The sequence below is a fragment of the Chrysoperla carnea genome, chromosome 2, assembly GCF_905475395.1.
Source record: "Chrysoperla carnea chromosome 2, inChrCarn1.1, whole genome shotgun sequence".
Lineage (NCBI taxonomy): Eukaryota > Metazoa > Arthropoda > Insecta > Neuroptera > Chrysopidae > Chrysoperla > Chrysoperla carnea.
The window spans coordinates 9061791-9081206 of NC_058338.1; the positions used below are offsets into that span (position 1 = coordinate 9061791).

The following is a 19416-nucleotide window of genomic DNA, read 5'->3' on the forward strand; positions in this document are numbered from 1 at the left end:
TGGCAATAATTAAATAACTAATTAGAACATATAATAAATTAAAGTCCAACAAGAACAAAAAATTACACGCATAAATTTTTATTTAGAATTCATATAATAAATATAAAGATTAGAGACATTTTAACAGTTTTTTAACGACTATAGATATTATTTAACATTATAAATTTGTGATTAAATTAATAAAACCAATATATTTTATAGAGTGTACTTTAAATTGTAGATTGTCAAGGCAAATCAATATCTAAAGATTTCAGGATACACATAAATTATTAGAATTGTTTATTACCATTAAAAAACAGCTCAATCAATTCTGCTGAAAACTCTTTCAGTTTTTAAACACGCGATTACGCGTCGAATAAGTCTAGTCACGTGTTAATATCATAATTGGTTCGCGAGATAATCCAGGCGAAATAATCCGAACGAACATACGCACATACGCACATACGCAAATACGTACACACACACACACACACACTTAGACATCACATCGAAAAGGTTTGATTCGGATAATAAGGCCTTTAAACCGCGGAAATATGTAAAACTGGAGATTTTCAAAATCGGCCTCATTATATTAACTTCGTCTGGGAAGTTAATTATATTTAAGGACATAACGACGTGTATTTGTGCGGGTAACTGCTAGCGTATCTAATATTGTTTGCTACATAAGAAATAACTTTGAATCCAAGCTCAAATTTACAAGTCATTCTTTGATAAAGCACTAGCTTGAATGGTACACCTTATACACATAATTAAATTTTGCATGCGTTTAGAAAAAATAATATTTATTCAATGGATATATAGATAGATATAATTAATTTACAGGTTCTTGTCCTCAATTTAAGAGTAAACACTAAACTTTACTCAACTTGTTTAAACTTTATACAGAAATACTTCTATATTCTAATATCTAAATATATAATTAAATAAGTACATATATGTATAATTAAGCAAGTGAAAATCTTCATGTTTTATTATTATTTTGGAAATTCGTACATTGAATCAGGAAACGTTACTTAAAACAAGAATTTCAGTTTTTAATTTTCATGGTTTTTACAAATCACAACACCTCACCAAATTAAGTATGGTGTGATATCTTTATATGGATGTTAAAAAAAATTTATTCTTAAAACTGGTTAGATTGGAGTTCTCTAACAAAGTGCAATGTTAAAATATGCAATTGACTGTCTGTTATTGCTTTTTTGTATTCGATTATAAATAAATTTCTTTAAATTGGATCATAAATTTATGTTTAATTAAAAAAAAAGTACGATTAGTTTTTATACAAAGTAATTAGAATGCATTTTTTTATTCCGTCACAAACTCTCAATTAATTTCTTTTAGAAACCATTTAAATAAAAAATGTAAAGAAATGACCATTTGCATTGTTAAAAATAGGAATTTTTGGTTTCTCGACCTTTTTTTATTTCTGGATACACGTAAATTCTCTACCAGAATTGCTCGATGTGTCTTTAATGTGATATATATAAAACAAAAGTACATTAAAATCAGTCTTCAGCCTACCTTTATTCTGATAAAAAATCCTTATTTCTATACATGTTGTCCTGTAAATAGGAATTTCTGCCGAGAAACTACAAATGATTTAAGGTAGATTTGACTCTAGGTCATCCATGGGTAAATGTGGCTTAGAGAAGCCACTCAAACTTTTGTAACTAATATACGAGTAAGACAGTGAAACCTTAACCAGTGGCAACCAAAAATAAAAGTATGACAGAGAGCCAACATTTTTTTTTACCTATCTCATTACTATTAGAGAAACTGAGATAGGTAGAAGAGTCGTATACCTGTCTCGCTTCCTCCTCTATGAGCATTGCGGATTTTATATAAAGAGACAGGCAATAAAGTTTATAACACACAATAAAGTTATAACAATGGTGACTTTAACTTAAAATAACTCGCCCATGCCTGCTTTATACAGTGGTTGAATTGAATTATGTAAGTTTATAAAGTGACGAAGACGAAGATATGTAATCTTAAAAAAAGACATTAATTACCTACATTGTGTTAGGTTAGGTAAATGTTGACCTAATGCCAAGTTGTGTTATGTGATTTAAATTTTTAATTAAGAAATAAATTGTTTATAAAAATAATAATAATATGAGTAAAACTAAACTGCATAAATAAGAGAAGGCTCATTTAAGTAATTAACATAGAATTTATATTATATAATTATTTATAATTGTTTTTTTTTATTTGCAATTTTTATTATTTCTAGAAATACCAAAGTTTTTTTTTTGCAATTACACTCTTTTGAAAGTAACAATACGAAATATAAAAGTAATTTTAACGTCATGTTATTTTTTTTTTGGTAAACCATGACACTAGTTGACATGGTTTTTGTCCTTTAAATGAAAAGTGTTTTAAACGCCACGTTTCTACAAAGCTTACAACAATATTTAAAAAATATTAAAAATGAATCGCCTTAGAATTTTTATTGTATTAATTTGTGCCTCTTAAAATAGACTAGCAATAATCATTTAAGGTGTTTCGATACCAAAACGAAAATGTTACCAAAAAACCGAAATTTTTTATGTCAATTTTTATAAATTTCAAGACGAATCTCTGTACGGTTTACGATAAATTAATTATTATAAAAGCAGCCCTTTTTATGTTTTAAAAAAGTGCTTTTAAAAATGTTTTTCCATTTACATAAAAAACTTTTATCAATATTCCTCAAGATTTAAGCTTTAAAATCATACCAAAATTAAGAATTGTGCATAAAAATGAAATGATTTTTCAGCAAAAACACTGACTTTGATAGTTAATTTCTCCTAAATCGTACAGAAAATCGACATGAATTTTTCACAAAATCTTTCTTATCATTTTCAATTCATGGAATCAAAATACCTTAACATAGCCTGGTCAAACAAAGTGTCTTTCAAAAAGAAGATTTAGTTATTACCACTAAATTAAGCGATTGTGAAGTTGTAAACTAGTGTAGAGTTTCAGCTATTTTGGGCTACAAACCTCTAAGATTGTCAGCGTTTCTCTACCATTTTATTGAATCACTCTATTAGAAAAAACCGCATCAAAATCCGTTACGTAGTTTTAAAGATCTTAGCATATATAGGGAAATAGGGACAGGTATAGTGACTTTGGTTTTATACTATGTATTGATGATGCGCGGTGCCTCATGAGGTACAATAATGTGGGAATAAACTTAAAACCAATTAAGCAATTTAAAACACAGCTAAATTAAAAATTTCATTATGTATACATTTTTAATATTTGAGGTAAAGTGTAACTCTGCTGCTAGTTTTAACAATTTTTCAAAAAAAAACAACGTTACAGCTTTGCATTTAAAACAACGATTGAACATAGTTAAAATTTGCATCATACAGATGTGATATGAGATCATAGTTTTTTTATTTATAGTTTTTGTCAATTGTTTTTAAGCGGACAATACTAATTTAATTCTCATATCGTGTACCATTTTAAAAAATATAAATAAATTAAAATTTCTTTTTAATTTTCTATTTACAGGAGGACAGAGGCTTGCTGCATCAATAATTATGATTGCTGTTTATACTAGCCATTATGATGTCATCTCCATTATGAAGAACGACTTCAAAACGATAATCATATCATTACAAATCGTCACACGGGTTAAATAAAATATATAAATAAACAACGATTTGCGACTTATTTGATTGCAAGATAAATATAATATAGTGTTTATGTTTTTCTTGTTGAGTGAACAAATGTGCGAAAAAGTGTAAAAACAAATTCACATCATTTTATTTACAGTGTTTTGTTTTTTTCGTAATTCTTTTGTTTTTTTAAATATGGTGGTGCATTTATAACGGATTATATTTTATACTAAATGGAGTTATAGTTTTTAATTTAAGTGTTTTGTGGTGTGAAAAATATGGAAGATATTGCATTCGGTGATTGGCCAGGACAAACAATGGATTTAAATGGTAGTAATCATCCATGGTTACCCGCTTATGGGTTTCAACAACCAATTTTAGAGAAAGATGATTTTTTAGGATCACCAGGTAGGTGTTAAAATGTTTTTAAAATTATTGATTATGTAATTTTATTGTGATCTTTGGATTTAATTGAATAGTTATGTCATTTTTAAAGTGTGAAAATCATTTGGTGATGTAACACGATACTCTTTTGGATATTATCTTTTTAACCGACTTCAAACAAAAAAGGAGGAGAGTATCAATTCGACTGTATTTTTTTTTTTTTTAATGTTTGTTACCTCAGAACTTTCGACTGGGTGAACCGATTTTGATAATTCTTTATCTATTTGAAAGCTAGGGCTTCCCGTGTGGTCCCATTTCATTTTTGCCGAGTTCTGATAACGGTATCCATGAGAAAATCATAAATAAAATTCTTAAATTTGCATTAAGTATGCACGACAAGAGGACGAATAACTCAATATCACGCCAACCGATTTCGATGATTGTTTTTTTAGTGATAAATTAGTTAATGCACTTCAGGTTCATTAAAAATCACAAAATGAATCGTTTTACCGATCTTGTAAAGAAGTGGTGGTTTTACGAACACATAGGTGTCATGTGATTGTGTGCACTACATGAAAATTGTTATTAATAACTTACAGAGAGTTTGTAATCAACTTATTGATCATTTTTATAATATTTAGCATACCTGTACACTAAAACAACAACCATCGGAAGCGCAGTCGGTAGAGCAGTACCACTAAAAGCCACTAAAATCAATAGTAATCCGAGTGTCGCCGGTTCAAATCCGGCTCAATGACTTTTTTTTTTTTTAATAATCTTAATAAACCAGCTCATGAGGTTGTGACAAACACAACAGTATTTTGTTATAATTTTATAAATATTAGAACCAATCAAAAAAAGTTTGTTTAAAACTATATTGCATTCCAAGACAGTATATTACTTTCATACAAACAACTTATGCTTTTGTTTCAACTTCACCACTCAACCTCGTACGGTAATTGTATCATATTCGTCGCCCCATTTACCATATTTGAACTCGCGATGAGGTTGAGATAACTTCATTTTAGTTGATATTAAGAATTTTTTTTTCAGCCTGCATTTTTAGTTTAACCAACGATATAAATTACTTAAATTGCTAGCTCAATTTGAGAAAGTAATAACAAAATATATGCCAAATAAAATAATATTTAAAACAATATAATATTAAAATAAATTCTGTAATTCTATAAGAAAGTCAATGTCATCTTTATAATTCTAGAAATACTTTAATTAAAGGTTTCTTTGGTATTTTTAAACAATAAACATTCTTATTGAAATTATAGATCAGACCATCTATAATTACATAAACTATATTTTGTTTATTCAATAAAGACGTTAGGTGTTTCACTTTTGACTTTTATTTAGATCAAAATTGGGTCAATAATCAAATGTGATTCTATATGTGAAGGACACCAAATAGTCGAGTATTTAAATAAGTTGCCTTTTTTTAATGCTGTATTTCTTCGTCTAAAAAGCATTATAAACACAACCAAGAAGGAAAGAGTAATAAAATAGGGTACTTTCGGTAGTGAAAATAAATGTGAAAATGAAATGTGAAAAAAGTTAAAATTTATGTAAAAATATACTTAAATATTCTGATTTCGAGTCATAAAAGCACATTTTTCTTTAATACTATTAAAATTAAAAATCGTAATTTTTAAACTGTATATCACGTGACCTAAAACGCGGGTAAGCGCTGCTGTGATGTCATAGCGGTATGAGTCATAGACCATCAGTTAGTACAGGGTAGACAGTTGGGTAAAATATATACATTGATAAGTATTTATATTTATTATAATCAGATGTCTATGAATATATCTGTCAAACTTATTTGTGTTATTTCGTATAATGATACCGATATTACGTCACCAAATTGGATGCCCACGTTTTTGACAGTTTAAAAAAAGGTTAAAAATTTAATTTAAGTTTTTGGCAAGAAAGCGTATGTATTTTTCCGAAATAAATTTTTGGTGGCTTTTTATTAGCAAAATCAACTTTTTTAAGTACTTTTTCAAATATAGTAGAATACCCTATTAATGCTACAATATTATTATTATATACATTATTCAAGATAAGACACGTGTTTTATTCGACTTCCCAAAACAAAGTGCCTTTCTCTAGTTTTTCGACTATTTCCATACTTTTTGAATGCGCTGTACAGATTGTTCGATAAATATTTAAATGTAAAATGCCATATGATATGTAATTAAATAATTTAAAAAAAGATAAGAATTTTTCCTCATGAGTTTATTAAATTTAATTGAATTTTAAAACCATCGCATGTGATATTTACCGGCTTATTGTAAGAATCGTTAGTTTATAAAAAAAACCAGTAAGATAAAAGCTTTCGATGAATTGTGAACGGACAGTATACTTTTGAAATCGAACACTTTAATTTTCGTTAGTTTATAAACTGTTTATGTTTAAGGATGTATGAGCATGACAACAATGTTTGATTTAAAGGCTCAAAATTTGTTTGTAGGTAGTCTTTTACTCAAAGAATATGTGGTTAAAATTTCAGCTTAGGTATCCGTGCAAATTTTTAAGAAAAAAGTCATTAAAAATCGATATAAAATACATTGGCTCTTATGGAGGAATCTCAAAAAACGACATATTTTGGAAGTTTTTGATAATTTTCATTTGGAATGAATGAAAACAAATTTAAAAACAACTTTTTAATAGAAAGTAAACATATTAGCAATGAATTAGAAAAGAAAAAAACTAAGTGTCACCGTCCATATAAGGGATGTAAGAGCAGGGTAGATTAAGGGTTGAAATTATTTTTATCTTATTTTCAACTTTGATGATGAATTTTGTTATAACTTCATGAATGTAGACGAAAAATAAGAATAAAATTTTTCGATATGTGTCTTGGTTTTCGAAATATCGAAAGCTAAATAATTAAACAAAATTTTCAATTTTCGATATTTTGAAAATTAAGCCAGATATCGAAAAATTTTATTCTTACTTTTCGTCTTATATCGTCAAGTAATAATATAAATTTATCATCAAAATTGAAAATATCTATTTTTAAATTTGTGCCCCCACTACCATGCTCATACATCCTTAACACTCTAATCGTAACCTTGGGTATTACGAAATCCGCAATCATTGATTGAATAATGGTAATAAACCAAATTATTAATTAGTTTTATTACTCAACAATATATTTAATTTATTAATATTTAATTATAAATTATTTTTACTTTAAACAGGGTTTCATTTCATTGACGACGAGCAAAATTAAGCCAGTATATATTTGAACAAAGAAGTTACCTATTATAGCGCCTGTAACAATAAGACTGTACAAGTAATTCTCTGGTATAAACCGGTGGTTAGTTTGCAAACATAGGAAATCTTTTTAATCGTTTGATTGCCAATATTATTGTTTATTCTTTATCGGTTCCTTAGAATCTTCCTAGATTTATTATGATCTAACGATTTTTAAATATTCCCGTGACATTTATATATCAACTTCATACTTTTACAGTATGCTTTGTGAACTGCTTAGCAGTTACCCTATCGCGACTTACCGTAACGGTTACACATGGATGAATTTAGCATACCATCTTTATTCGTTTGTTGTACTTTCGACTAACGATTAGTTAACGAAAATTAATGTTTCGTTTGAATTGAAACGGTAAAAAGGGCATGTTAAAAATATAATAGGTGCAATGAAACCGTAATATGAAGAACCCCAATTTAACGATTCCCACGGTTTAACAAACTGTCGAAATCCCTTATAACTGTTCGAAAGAGTTACGTAAATAATAGTGGCACCAAATATTATGAATGTTGTGTCAATAACTTAAAGTTACTTTTTGTAGCAAAACGAAATTTTCAAATAATTTGAAATACTCAAATACCTACATTTTCAAATAGGTGAATGTTATGGATAGTAGACATAAACAATTGATTTTTTATTATAATATCACAATCGATAATAATAATAATTTTTAATTGTTTAAAATTATTATGCATGAAATAAAAAGAATATTTTTTTATTAAAAATAATAACTTAAAAACTAAAATAAAATATTTTAGTTATACAACACAAATGAATTTGAGAACACGTAAAGTATTAGTCCAGTAAAAAGTAAATTTCGACTTTTTCAACAACTTCCTATCAACTTTTGTATTATATAAAAACGTATTTCGACTATCAAGTAGTCATCATAAATAACGTATGTTCAGAGCCGTAACGAGGGTACATACCGTCGGTGGCAAGTATTTAAGTTGCGCCTTATATATATCGGGATCGGCTCTAATGATTTTGATGAAAATTCGTATACTGATAGACTTGGTCCCGGAATTAATCACATCAAAATTAACCTAGCTCTAATAGATTTCAAGAATGTGGAGTCCGGGTACCGGAATTAAGCACATTAGTGATAGCTAGCGGAAAATTGACAACATAGCTGAAAAGAATGACCCAAAATTGGTGGGTTTCAAAAAAAAATTCCAATAAGATCGGATCAAATTTGCCTGTGCTATCAAAAAAATCGAATTTTTTTACTTAGTGACGTCATCAGAATTCAAAAAAATTTAATTTTGCTCTAACACATCCAAATTTTATCCAATTTTGATAAATCAAGTATGTAATCCTACTAAATTGGGGTCATACTTTTCAAATTCGTGATCAAAATTAACCTAGCTCTAACAGATTTCAAGAATGGGGAGTCCAGGTCCCGGAATTAAGCACATAAGTGATAGCTAGCGAAAAATTGAGATCACAACTGAAAAGAATTTCCCAATATTAGTGGGTTTCAAATAAAATTGGAAATAAGATCGGAAAAATTTGCCTCTATTAGCAAAAATACAAATTTTTTAACTTTATGACGTCATCAGAATCTAAAAAATTTAATTTTGCTCTATCACATCCAAATTTTATCCAATTTTGATAAACCAAGTATGTAATCCTACTAAATGTGGGCCATACTTTTCAAATTTGAGGTCAAAATTAACCTAGCTCTAACAGATTTCAAGAATGTGGAGTCCTGGTCCCGGAATTAAGTACATAAGTGATAGCTAGCGAAAAATTGAGATCACAACTGAAAAGAATGGCCCAAAATTAGTGGGTTTCAAACTACTAACTTTTTGTTTTCCGTATAAAACATGCGTTTTGTTTTGCGCCTTCATTTTTTATGCTCCGGTGGCGGGTGACTACTTTGCCACGCCCTAGTTACGGACATGCTTAAAATATATGTCAAAATATACTCAAATTAAAAAATGGAGGCTTACTTTTTGAATGGTAATTCAAATCTACCTTTTTACTGGACTTGTGTTGTATTTAAAACGACTTTTAACAGTGCTTACTGTAATTTTGTCTGTTTATCTGTTCTTGTTCACTTATTATTATCTATTCAATTGTATATCTAAGCAAGTTTAAAAATAAAATACTAAAAAAAACACCTATTAATTACATAAATAAAAATAATAAATATGTTAATTTTTAGAAAAGTAATAAATGCTGTTTTTTTCTGTCAAGAAATGTTTTTGCAACGGATATGCAAACGATTAGATAACCATATTATAATTCTTTTTGTATCCGTGTTTAAATAAATATATTTGGATATAAAACAAGTCAGCCATTACACTTTACTTAATAAACACAAAATCTTTTGTGTTGTATAATTTCTTAAAGCAATATTTACTGAAATATGTTTAACACATAATCTTCTCGTAAAATCTTTTTTTAAAGACAATTGGTTTTTCATGTTCTATTTTATAGCCTATGTGTTTCAATTTAAACAATCTAGCTAAAAATTTCTTCATTGAAAAGGTTTTGGCAAAAATGTTCTAAGTAAAAGTTGTTCTGCTACGGGGAGATCCTACAGAAACCGTAAAATTGACCTGACTTACATAACATAGGCAAATTTGAACCGATCTTATTCGAATTTTTGTTGAAACCCACTAATTTTGTGTCATTCTTTTCAGCTGTTATGTTACTTTTCTGCTAGCTATCACTTATGTGCTGAATTTCGGGCCCAGGACTCCACATTCTTGAAACCTATTAGAGCCATGTTAATTTTGACCCCAAATTTGAAAAGTATGGCCCAAATTTACTAGGATTACATACTTGGTTTATCAAAATTGGATAAAATTTGGATGTGATAGAGCAAAATTAAATTTTTTAGATCCTGATGACGTCATAAAGTTAAAAAATTTGTTTTTCTGCTAGCACAGGCAAATTTGATCTGATCTAATTGGAATTTTTTTTGAAACCCACTAATTTTGGGTCATCCTTTTCAGCCGTTATGTTACTTTTCTGCTAGCTATCACTTACGTGCTGAATCCCGGACCAGGACTCCACATTATGGAAACCTATTAGATTTAGATTAATTTTGATCACAAATTTGAAAAGTGTGACCCAAATTTAGTAGGATTACATACTTAGTTGATCAAAATTGGATAACTTTTGGATTTTATAGAGCAAAATTAGATTTTTTGATAACACATGCAAATTTGATCCGATCATACTTGGTTTATCTAAACTGAGACTCGTCTTGTAAACCGTAAGGAATCGAACAAAAGTTTAAATATAAAAAATGTTTCTTTTGAAAAAAGAATGACTTTTGTTTGTTCCATGAATGATTAATTTTATAATATTATGTAAAACTTTAACACCGCAAAAATTTGAACAATTTGCATTGAAATATTTCCTATTCTTACATAAATTTCTAAGATTCACTTTTTAAAAACTTTGTTTATAGTTATTTACATGGAAGTTATACATGAGTATATTTTATCTACTACAAGAACTTTGTTTTTTTAAAGATATATTATCTCTGATTGTACGTGTGATATATTTTAGAGAAAATATTTTTAATTTCCTCCACATGAATTTAATGAGATTTTAATAGCTTTTTTATTTTTTTAGTTTTTTTTGGTAAATTACGTTTTTTAGGTGAATGACAGGGTTAAATTTAATTTAATTTTTTTATTCGTATTATGTGTTTTTAAAATACAGTCATGTTAGAAAAATATTTGAAATTAACAAGCATAGTTCATTAGAAAGTCTTATTTTTGTTTTTGAAGAACATTTGTTAAATTATTATAAATTAGCTTTGATACAAAATATAATGATCGAAAAGAATATTTTATGTTTGCTTGTATGCGTGTAGCTAGGACTGAAACACTCACTGCCTATAGCACTCAACGAGCGGTAAGCGTGGAAGCACATACTTATCTGTCACATATCTGTCCAATCATACAACTTAATAGTCCGGCACTTCCAAACCAGACTGTTGTACAAGAAAGGCATGTATACCCATCATTTTCTTCTCTGTCTCGTCCAGCAGGCCAGCAGACTAGAGACCGTTCCAGTCTCTCTATATTTCAGTGGACTGAAAAATTCATTCAGCCTCTACTACTACTACTTGCCAGAAAGCATACAAGCAAACATATAACAGTATCTTTCTTATACACATTGCCTAATGAGTATGTACTCTCATACTCATGTATCGAGTATTTACGATTACAATCATTGTAATAGTAGCACATTTGTGTAAGTGTTAAAAATAATACAACAGGTTATGGCTATTATTCAACCAACGCAACGCAACGCATTATAACAATACTTGTAAAACGCATTCAAATCACCAAATTACAAGCAAGCAACTGTTGTCTCTTTAAGTCTTTGTACACATGTACACCACCTCATCAGTAGTTAGTATTTTTTTAGATTGTGTTAGTTCATAAAACGTATTAAAATGTTTTATTTTTATTTAACAGAATTTAAAAAAACATGTATCGAATTTTTAAATAGCTATACACAGAGACGTGTTGTTATAAAAAAAACGTTAGCTTTTGTAGAGGAAGGTAAATTATATACCGAGTGTTCTAAGCCACATGCACACTCCTACAGTATTAAAAATATGTTGTTGAATGGTAAGAAACGAGGGTTGTTCATAAGGACTCATTTTCGCCCCCAGAACAAGCACGTAGTCAGGAGAAGAGGGCTGAGGGTGCTGATATCATCATCATCCCTCCTCCCAAATAATATGCCAATGATTCATGATTATCAGAGTAGACATACATGTTGAAAACTTAATTTTTGGAATTTGCTGGATAAATTTCAAGTAAAACTCTCCTTAGCCACCCCTCTCCCGAATGGAATTTCTGGCTACGTGCTTCAAAGGCATACGATTTATTGTTATCTTTATATATTCTCATAAAAGATTGTGTACCTCATTTCACTTCCACGCATTTTACGTCCTGAACACGCTATAAAAATTTCAGCTGGATATCTCTTCAGACGGGCAGTCAGACAGACAGACAACCGAAAATGGACTAATTAGGTGATTTTATGAACACCTATGATACCAAAATTTTGTTCGTAGCATCAATATTTTTAAACGTTACAAACTTGGGATTAAACAAATTTTGCGCAAAAATTACAGTTTGACTAAAGTTTGGCGTTCTGCAAGTAGGCAATATTAATTGTATTTTTTATTAAATCGTATGACCTTTTTTTGTTATTCTGGGCAAAATTAGGAGACCTTATCGATATCCCTCTTTTCTAAATCTCTTATTACTGATCAAATCGGTACGATTAGATCGATATGTTTCCAGTTGCCAATTCTGGCCGATAGTGACATATTCAGACTTACAATTGGAGACTGAAAAAGTGCCCAATCGATACGGCATGATCGTTTTCCAAATAATAGATTGCCAGTTTCATATTCAACGATTGGATTCTTGGATTCTGAATTTTACAGTCGGTGATCTGAAACACTTGGTATTCTGACTAAAACTATAGTGTAATACATCACGGTTAATTGGTACGCGTGTAGAATGCATGATTGTCCTTTTAAATTGATAGAATACAGTTACTTAAATTAGCCCATTGTTATGAAAAAAGCTAGGCTGAATTGACACTGGAGTTTAACTGATTTTCTTTTTTCCATTCAAAAGTGCAATTTAATAAATGTTGAAATCATTGTAGGTACACAATTATTAAAAATCAGGCAACACCAGGAAGCGTGAAATATGTATGAGCTGTAGCTATAAAATTGAGGAAGTATAATTATAGTGAGGAATAAACTAGCCAAGAATACTTCCTTCAATTTTTAGTTACATTAATATTACAACATTAAATTCCACTTTTTAAAACACAATCTGGTGCAATTCTTCTACGCACCTTTTTTCCTCCAACTTTTTTAGCACGATAACGTCTTGTTTAAGCTATCGTTCCGAAAAAATGATAAAACATTTGTAAAATTATTAGCCATATTGACTGCAAATTTGCCAATAGAGGTATTGGTTGATTTTTGCATTCGATATCGATATTAACTCGTTTGCTGCCACATTGGTCCTATGGGGACCAACACTGATGCTACCTCAGCAGGTCACCCACGTTGACCCGATGACATCATCTTATATTTTGTCTTCCTATGGGACCAACATATTTTCTAATAGCTGCTGGGCCATTGGTGAATATTTAACTATGAGTGACTGGAGAAAGGGACCAATATGGATGCTATTTGCTGCACATACAATTTCTTAGATTTTTTCCATAATGAAAAACGTCCCCGGTGGGACCAATATATTATTTATATTGTGGCCCACTAGACCACAATGTGAAATATATGTCTGGTAGCGAATGTGTTAACTAAGGTTTTCAGACAGACCCAATTTTTGCTGGTTATGCATTTTGACTGTAACATATACATAAATACCTAAACTAACATTTAAAAATATAAAAAAATCAACGACAACATGACTTAAGATACGTGCAAATATTCAACTTGTAATCGAATACCACATACCGTAACAGACCCATTGTAAAATTATCAAGTAGACATACGGAACATGAACGGATATCTACCTATAATAACATATTTTTTTTAGATGTGATATTTTGTTCTGATTTATGTTTTTTGTGGAATTATTTTAAAAATAAATATATCATTTTTGTATCAATAAATATTGAACCATTTACTCAAAGATTAAAAAATATTTATGTGCATCAAGTTAGCTATAAGCACCTGTCACTCCTCCATAGAATGATTTTAAGTTTTTTCGTAGAAGAATGTGGAATAGAATAAGAATTTGCCACTAATTAGTTGTGAAGGAGATGTACGCGTCCGTAAAATGACTTTAGGGTTTTCGTAGAAGAGCAAAGCACCCAAAGAAAAGAGACAAAATATTAGAAATTGTAACAGATGAATTACAATTACATAAAATTTTAGTTAATTTATTAACATGACATAACATGCAAAATAAATCTTTTTACATAAAAAGTTGACGATTAGTTTGATAGTTAATTATGATTATTACTATACCCTGTGTATATGAATGAATCAAGGTATACTATTTTTAGTCCCAAGTGCGTAACACTTAGAAATATTGATGATACGAGGAATAGGTGTGCATAAAATCTCCTAATTAGTCCATTTTCCGGTTGCCCGCCCGTCAACGACATCAAGCTGAAATTTTTATAGCAAGCTCAAAACTTAAAAAGTGTTTTTGAGTTCGTAATTGAGTAACATTTGTCAATTGGGTCTTGTTTTGGGACTAATGGTATTGAGAAAGATTCTCGAAAAACAAAAAATAGTTCTACAAAGTACTACTTTCGAAAACTTTCAAAATATTCGAAAACAAGTGGTGGCTGAAAAGTCGCCATAACTGTGTAGGTTTTTTAAACTCTTCTAATTTATTAAAAATAATATAAGCACTGACATTCAACACCATCTCTATACAGAGCATTTCATCAATTAACTCAGTCAATTGTTTGTTTTCACTTGTTTTAAAAAACAGTTGTTAGATTGTTAGTTATATTAATCTCCATTGATTTTAACTTTGTAGAGGTATCTAGGTACTCTGTAACCTAACTGTTTAATTTAATTAAACAGGTTTTATTATTATTAATTTTATATTTATTATTTACTAGCTTTTACCCGCTCGGCTCCAAATCTTGTACATTTTGTTAATCAAGTCAAGCTGTCGGATGACAACGGTTGCATTCAAATAAAAATGATTAAGCTTTAGTTAAGAATGTAATAAGTAATCGCTGTGCTGAGAGCGTACTTCGACCTTGGCTCCGTATCACAGAAATAAAGAAAAAAAAATGCGAGTGTCTTCATCTTAAATGCGCGCACTGTATAAGGTGAAAAAAAGCAAATAAAAATCTAAGTAATTTCAGGGATTTTTCTTGAGGGACGGGGGTTAGAGCTTCGAAACTTGTAAAGTTTTCTGTATTTACCATAATTTTTCATAGAATTTCACGTCAGTCTAGCGCGAGTAAAAGTGAAAAGAGTGTATTTTTCGGAATGTTTTGAATGAATGTGGATATGAAAATAGTTCATGTCCTTTATAAGAATTTGCATGAAAATTCGTCCAGTTTTTTCGTGAACGCGTACGTAACAAACAAACTCACAAACAAAGTTACAATCGCATTTATAATAATAGTTACGATATCAAATGTAGGTCTTCTATAATCAAATATTTTTGTTATTACTGTAATGTAAATGTTTATATATTGCAATTACATAAATTTTATAATTAGGTACATTTATTACTTGATTCATGGATATTTTAAATCATAAAATAATTATTTAAACACCTGTAAAGTTCTTAAAAAGTGGAACGTTTGTGCATGGGCTGTGGAATATGCCCAATAAAATTTGTATAACGAATATGCTATAAAAATTTGGATAATAAATCGATTGATTTTGATAGAAAGAATGCAATGAAAGAGTTGCATGTTTTATCTGTAACAATTTTGAGAAAGTTATGTCAAATATATATGTCATCAAAATTAAAGTGTTAAGAAATCATATTTAAATTTTAAAATCTTTTTTTATGGTAGAACTTTAACACAAAGTATTTTTTATAATATTAAAATTATAAAATTTTTATGTCTAAACCACAACAAATGCCTTAAAAAGCAAGCCCATAATTTTAATCATTTTCTAAATTATATTAATGTAAAAATTTTTATTTTTAATATCTAAACTGACGGTTTATTCCAATTAAAATAATTATTTGTACCAGTTTCCAAATTGTCTAACGGAAGTTCTTCAAATAGTACCATTTATTCTTCAAATAAATAAAGCTAATATTACCAGGCCCGTGTGCACGGGAGGGCTTTTGGGGATCAAAGCCCTCCCATTGACAATCTCTCCACGTAAATTTTAATTAACAATATAGTCCTGTAATTGACTAGTCAGATACTTATGCATATTTTGAGGTCGGTACATTCTTTGACTTTGTATTTGAGTCGACTACTTCAAATATAAAACCTGGATCTTGGCGAGGCCATCGTACTGGACTGTAAAACAGATTTAAATTGAAAGAAGATGAAATGCTGAGTTCAGAGATATTTGCAAAACCTTGAGCGATATCTGTGAGAAAGTTCGCGTCAGTACTCAACGCTCGAATAAACAGACTTATTCAGTTGAGGATTATAGATCGATTTTTGAATCATTGCAATATTTTTCAAATATTGCTTGTCTCTTGCGCTAGACTTTTTGTATTAGACTATTTAATTTTACTCGATGTTTCCCGAGACATCTGGATCGACGAAATTCAACTTTGAAATTCACTCTGAGCACTCGATGTTCACAATAAAAATGCGTTTCCCCTTCGTTTCCCAATGCCTACCAAATGCTTCGCTTTTTATCAGTTTTACCTGTAACAAAAGCGACGAATGAACGCAAAATTTCAACTTTGCATCGTCTCAAGATATATGTTAGATTGAGGTTAAATAATATATATCGAAGGATATAAATAAAATTATTTGTTCCGGTTTTTGTTGGGTCAAGGAAATAATTTATTTAGAAATACAAGATATTAAGTATAAGATAAATTTTTTTTTTTGCAAAAGTTGTATTATGATAATTATTATATTTATAAAAGACACATAATGATTAATAATACAAGTTTTGTAGATGTAAACCAAAAAATGTTAGATAGACAAGCATCAAGCAAGCATGAAGCATGGGCGTTAAGAAACATACCTTCAAGCAAACATTTTAGTTTATAGTCATAATAGTTATTATAGGATGTATTTAAAATCAATTGTTATATAATAATATCAATATCTGGATGACTTTGCTCGGTATTCTTAAAAAGACACAAATTTTATCACTAATAGTTTTAAATGTCTCCACACAAATACCAATTTGAATCATTAACTACAATATACACCAATAGATGTCAGGAAGAGTTATAATTTGCATTGTATTTCATTAACTACGATATACACCAATAGATGTCAGGAAGAGTTATAATTTGCATTGCCGGTTTCAGTTTTTCATGAAAAAACGAATAAAACGACATTTTTTTAAAATGAAACCTTGTTAGATCGACTTATCGCCCCAAAAAACCCCTACATACTCATTTTCATGAAAATCGTTGGAGCCATTTCCAAGATCGTTGATATATATATATATATATATATATATATATATATATATATATATATATATATATATATATATAGCAAACGTTGCTTAGAGAAGTCCCTCAGACTTTTGTATCTAAAATACGAGTAATACAGTGACAACCAAAAATACGAGTAAGACAGAGAGACAACATTCTTTTTCTATTTCATTACTATTAGAGAAACTGAGATAGGTAGAAGAGTCGTATACCTGTCTCGCTTCCTTCTCTATGAGCAATACGGACTTGGATAAAGAGACACAATAAAGTTTATGGCACACAATAAAGTTATAACAATGGTGACTTCAACTTAAAATAACTCACTCATGCCTGGTCTAAGGACAGTATGAGCGTAAATGATCAAGTATTTACAGGGAAACAAAGAAAAATGGGTCATCTAGGTACTGAAATATAGTGTTGATTGTCTCTATTTGAGATTACTTCGTATTGTCTTTATTTGAGACTGCAAGACTACAGAATTAATTAATTTTGAGTAAAATATTGGTGTTAATTAACTTTATGATCATGCTGTTTGTAAAATATAGGTAAATAAGATAATGATGGCATATCATCTCCTGAAGATATCACATTGGTACGTGTTTTAATATGCTCCACGAAGAAACACACAATGTAAACGCATTTGAAGCGAGTAAATACTCATTGCTTACCTTATGGCTCATACATATAGACTACAAGACTACAAGATGCTACTATATGTAAAAGTAAGTTTAAGTATCATGACGTCATTTTTGCGCGGTACTCGTGAGTACAGGTGAGAATATGAATGTCACACCTCTTGGTGTTTCACCCATGCACCAGCAAATATGTACGGCGTTGCTGGATACTAAGTATTCGAAGCGAATTACATACATGCCGTACAGAAATAAATCCCTTAACTTCGGTACTGGAAGTTAAAAAAAATTTTGATCTCCCGTCAATTTCTGAAGCCCTACGTGGTTCGTTTGTATACAGGATTTATGTACTTCAGCGTAACGTTGAAGCTGTAGCGTCTCACTCTTTTGATTCTTATTATTTGCCCTCCCCACCACTGTCTTGTCGATGTAGCACGCTTCTGATTGACAGCCTTGTTTAGTTAATAGCTAATTATTCGTGCATCCTGGATCAAAAAATGGAAGAGGACTTTTTGTTTTAGATATTTTATTTCTACCTTATGCAACAAGGGTGTCTGTCACTTCTGGGACACCATGTATATAAAAATGTTATGTCCGTTTGTGAATGCTTCAAAAACTCAACAAATTTTTCATCGATTGAGCTCAAATGATATATTGACATGATATACAACCCGCTCCAAGGATTGTTTTATTTATTTTAATCTCCTTGGGACATCAGATATTTCCAAATTTGAAATAAAAGGACACGTGCACATTACAAAACTGTAAGTACATGAAAATCAGTCCAGCTGTTTAAAAGTTGTGAAATTTTTTATCGAACTTTAATAAATTTTATAAAATTTAATAGCTGTTAAACTTCTTATTTATGTTCATGCAACCCATAATATGCCACAGCGAAGCGTGGCAGGATACATCTAGTTATTTATAAATTAAATATTTTTAAGGCTTCATCGTTACTCTTTCGACTGTAACAGTTTTTCTAAACCATATGGTAGAAAATCAACAGATCCGAATGAAAATATTATAGTTACTCCTCAAGTCAAGTAGCTGTAGCTATTATAAACAAGCAACTATAGAAATAGAGGAGTTAGTTTAGTAAGTGGTACTCGTCAGCTAAGCTAGGTCGTCTAAGCACATTGAACTAGCCAAACACTACTCTACTACATACAGAATTATTACTTATTATTATTATTATTATAGCATAGTAATATTAATTTCATATATTATTATTATTTTTAATAATAATAAATACAATTTTTTAAACAAATGTTATAAGACGTAGATATAGAATATCATGAATCTATATAGAAACCGTTTACTTACACTTACTTGTTACTTAGCTGTGATTCTTTTTACTACCACTATTATCTTGTATGTACTTTGATTGGAATGCATTCATTTTTAAA

The 19416-nt window shown here is 29.6% G+C and overlaps 1 protein-coding gene across 1 annotated transcript in view; it reads left to right on the plus strand.

Moving 5' to 3' along the window:
• Positions 1-3886: 3886 nt before the first annotated feature.
• Positions 3887-19416, plus strand: part of LOC123291441 — a 179646-nt gene continuing 164116 nt past the window's right edge. Inside the window, exon 1 of the mRNA XM_044871730.1 lies at positions 3887-4016. Within this exon, the coding sequence (XP_044727665.1) occupies positions 3887-4016 (130 nt within the window). The remainder of the gene's footprint in view (positions 4017-19416) is intronic.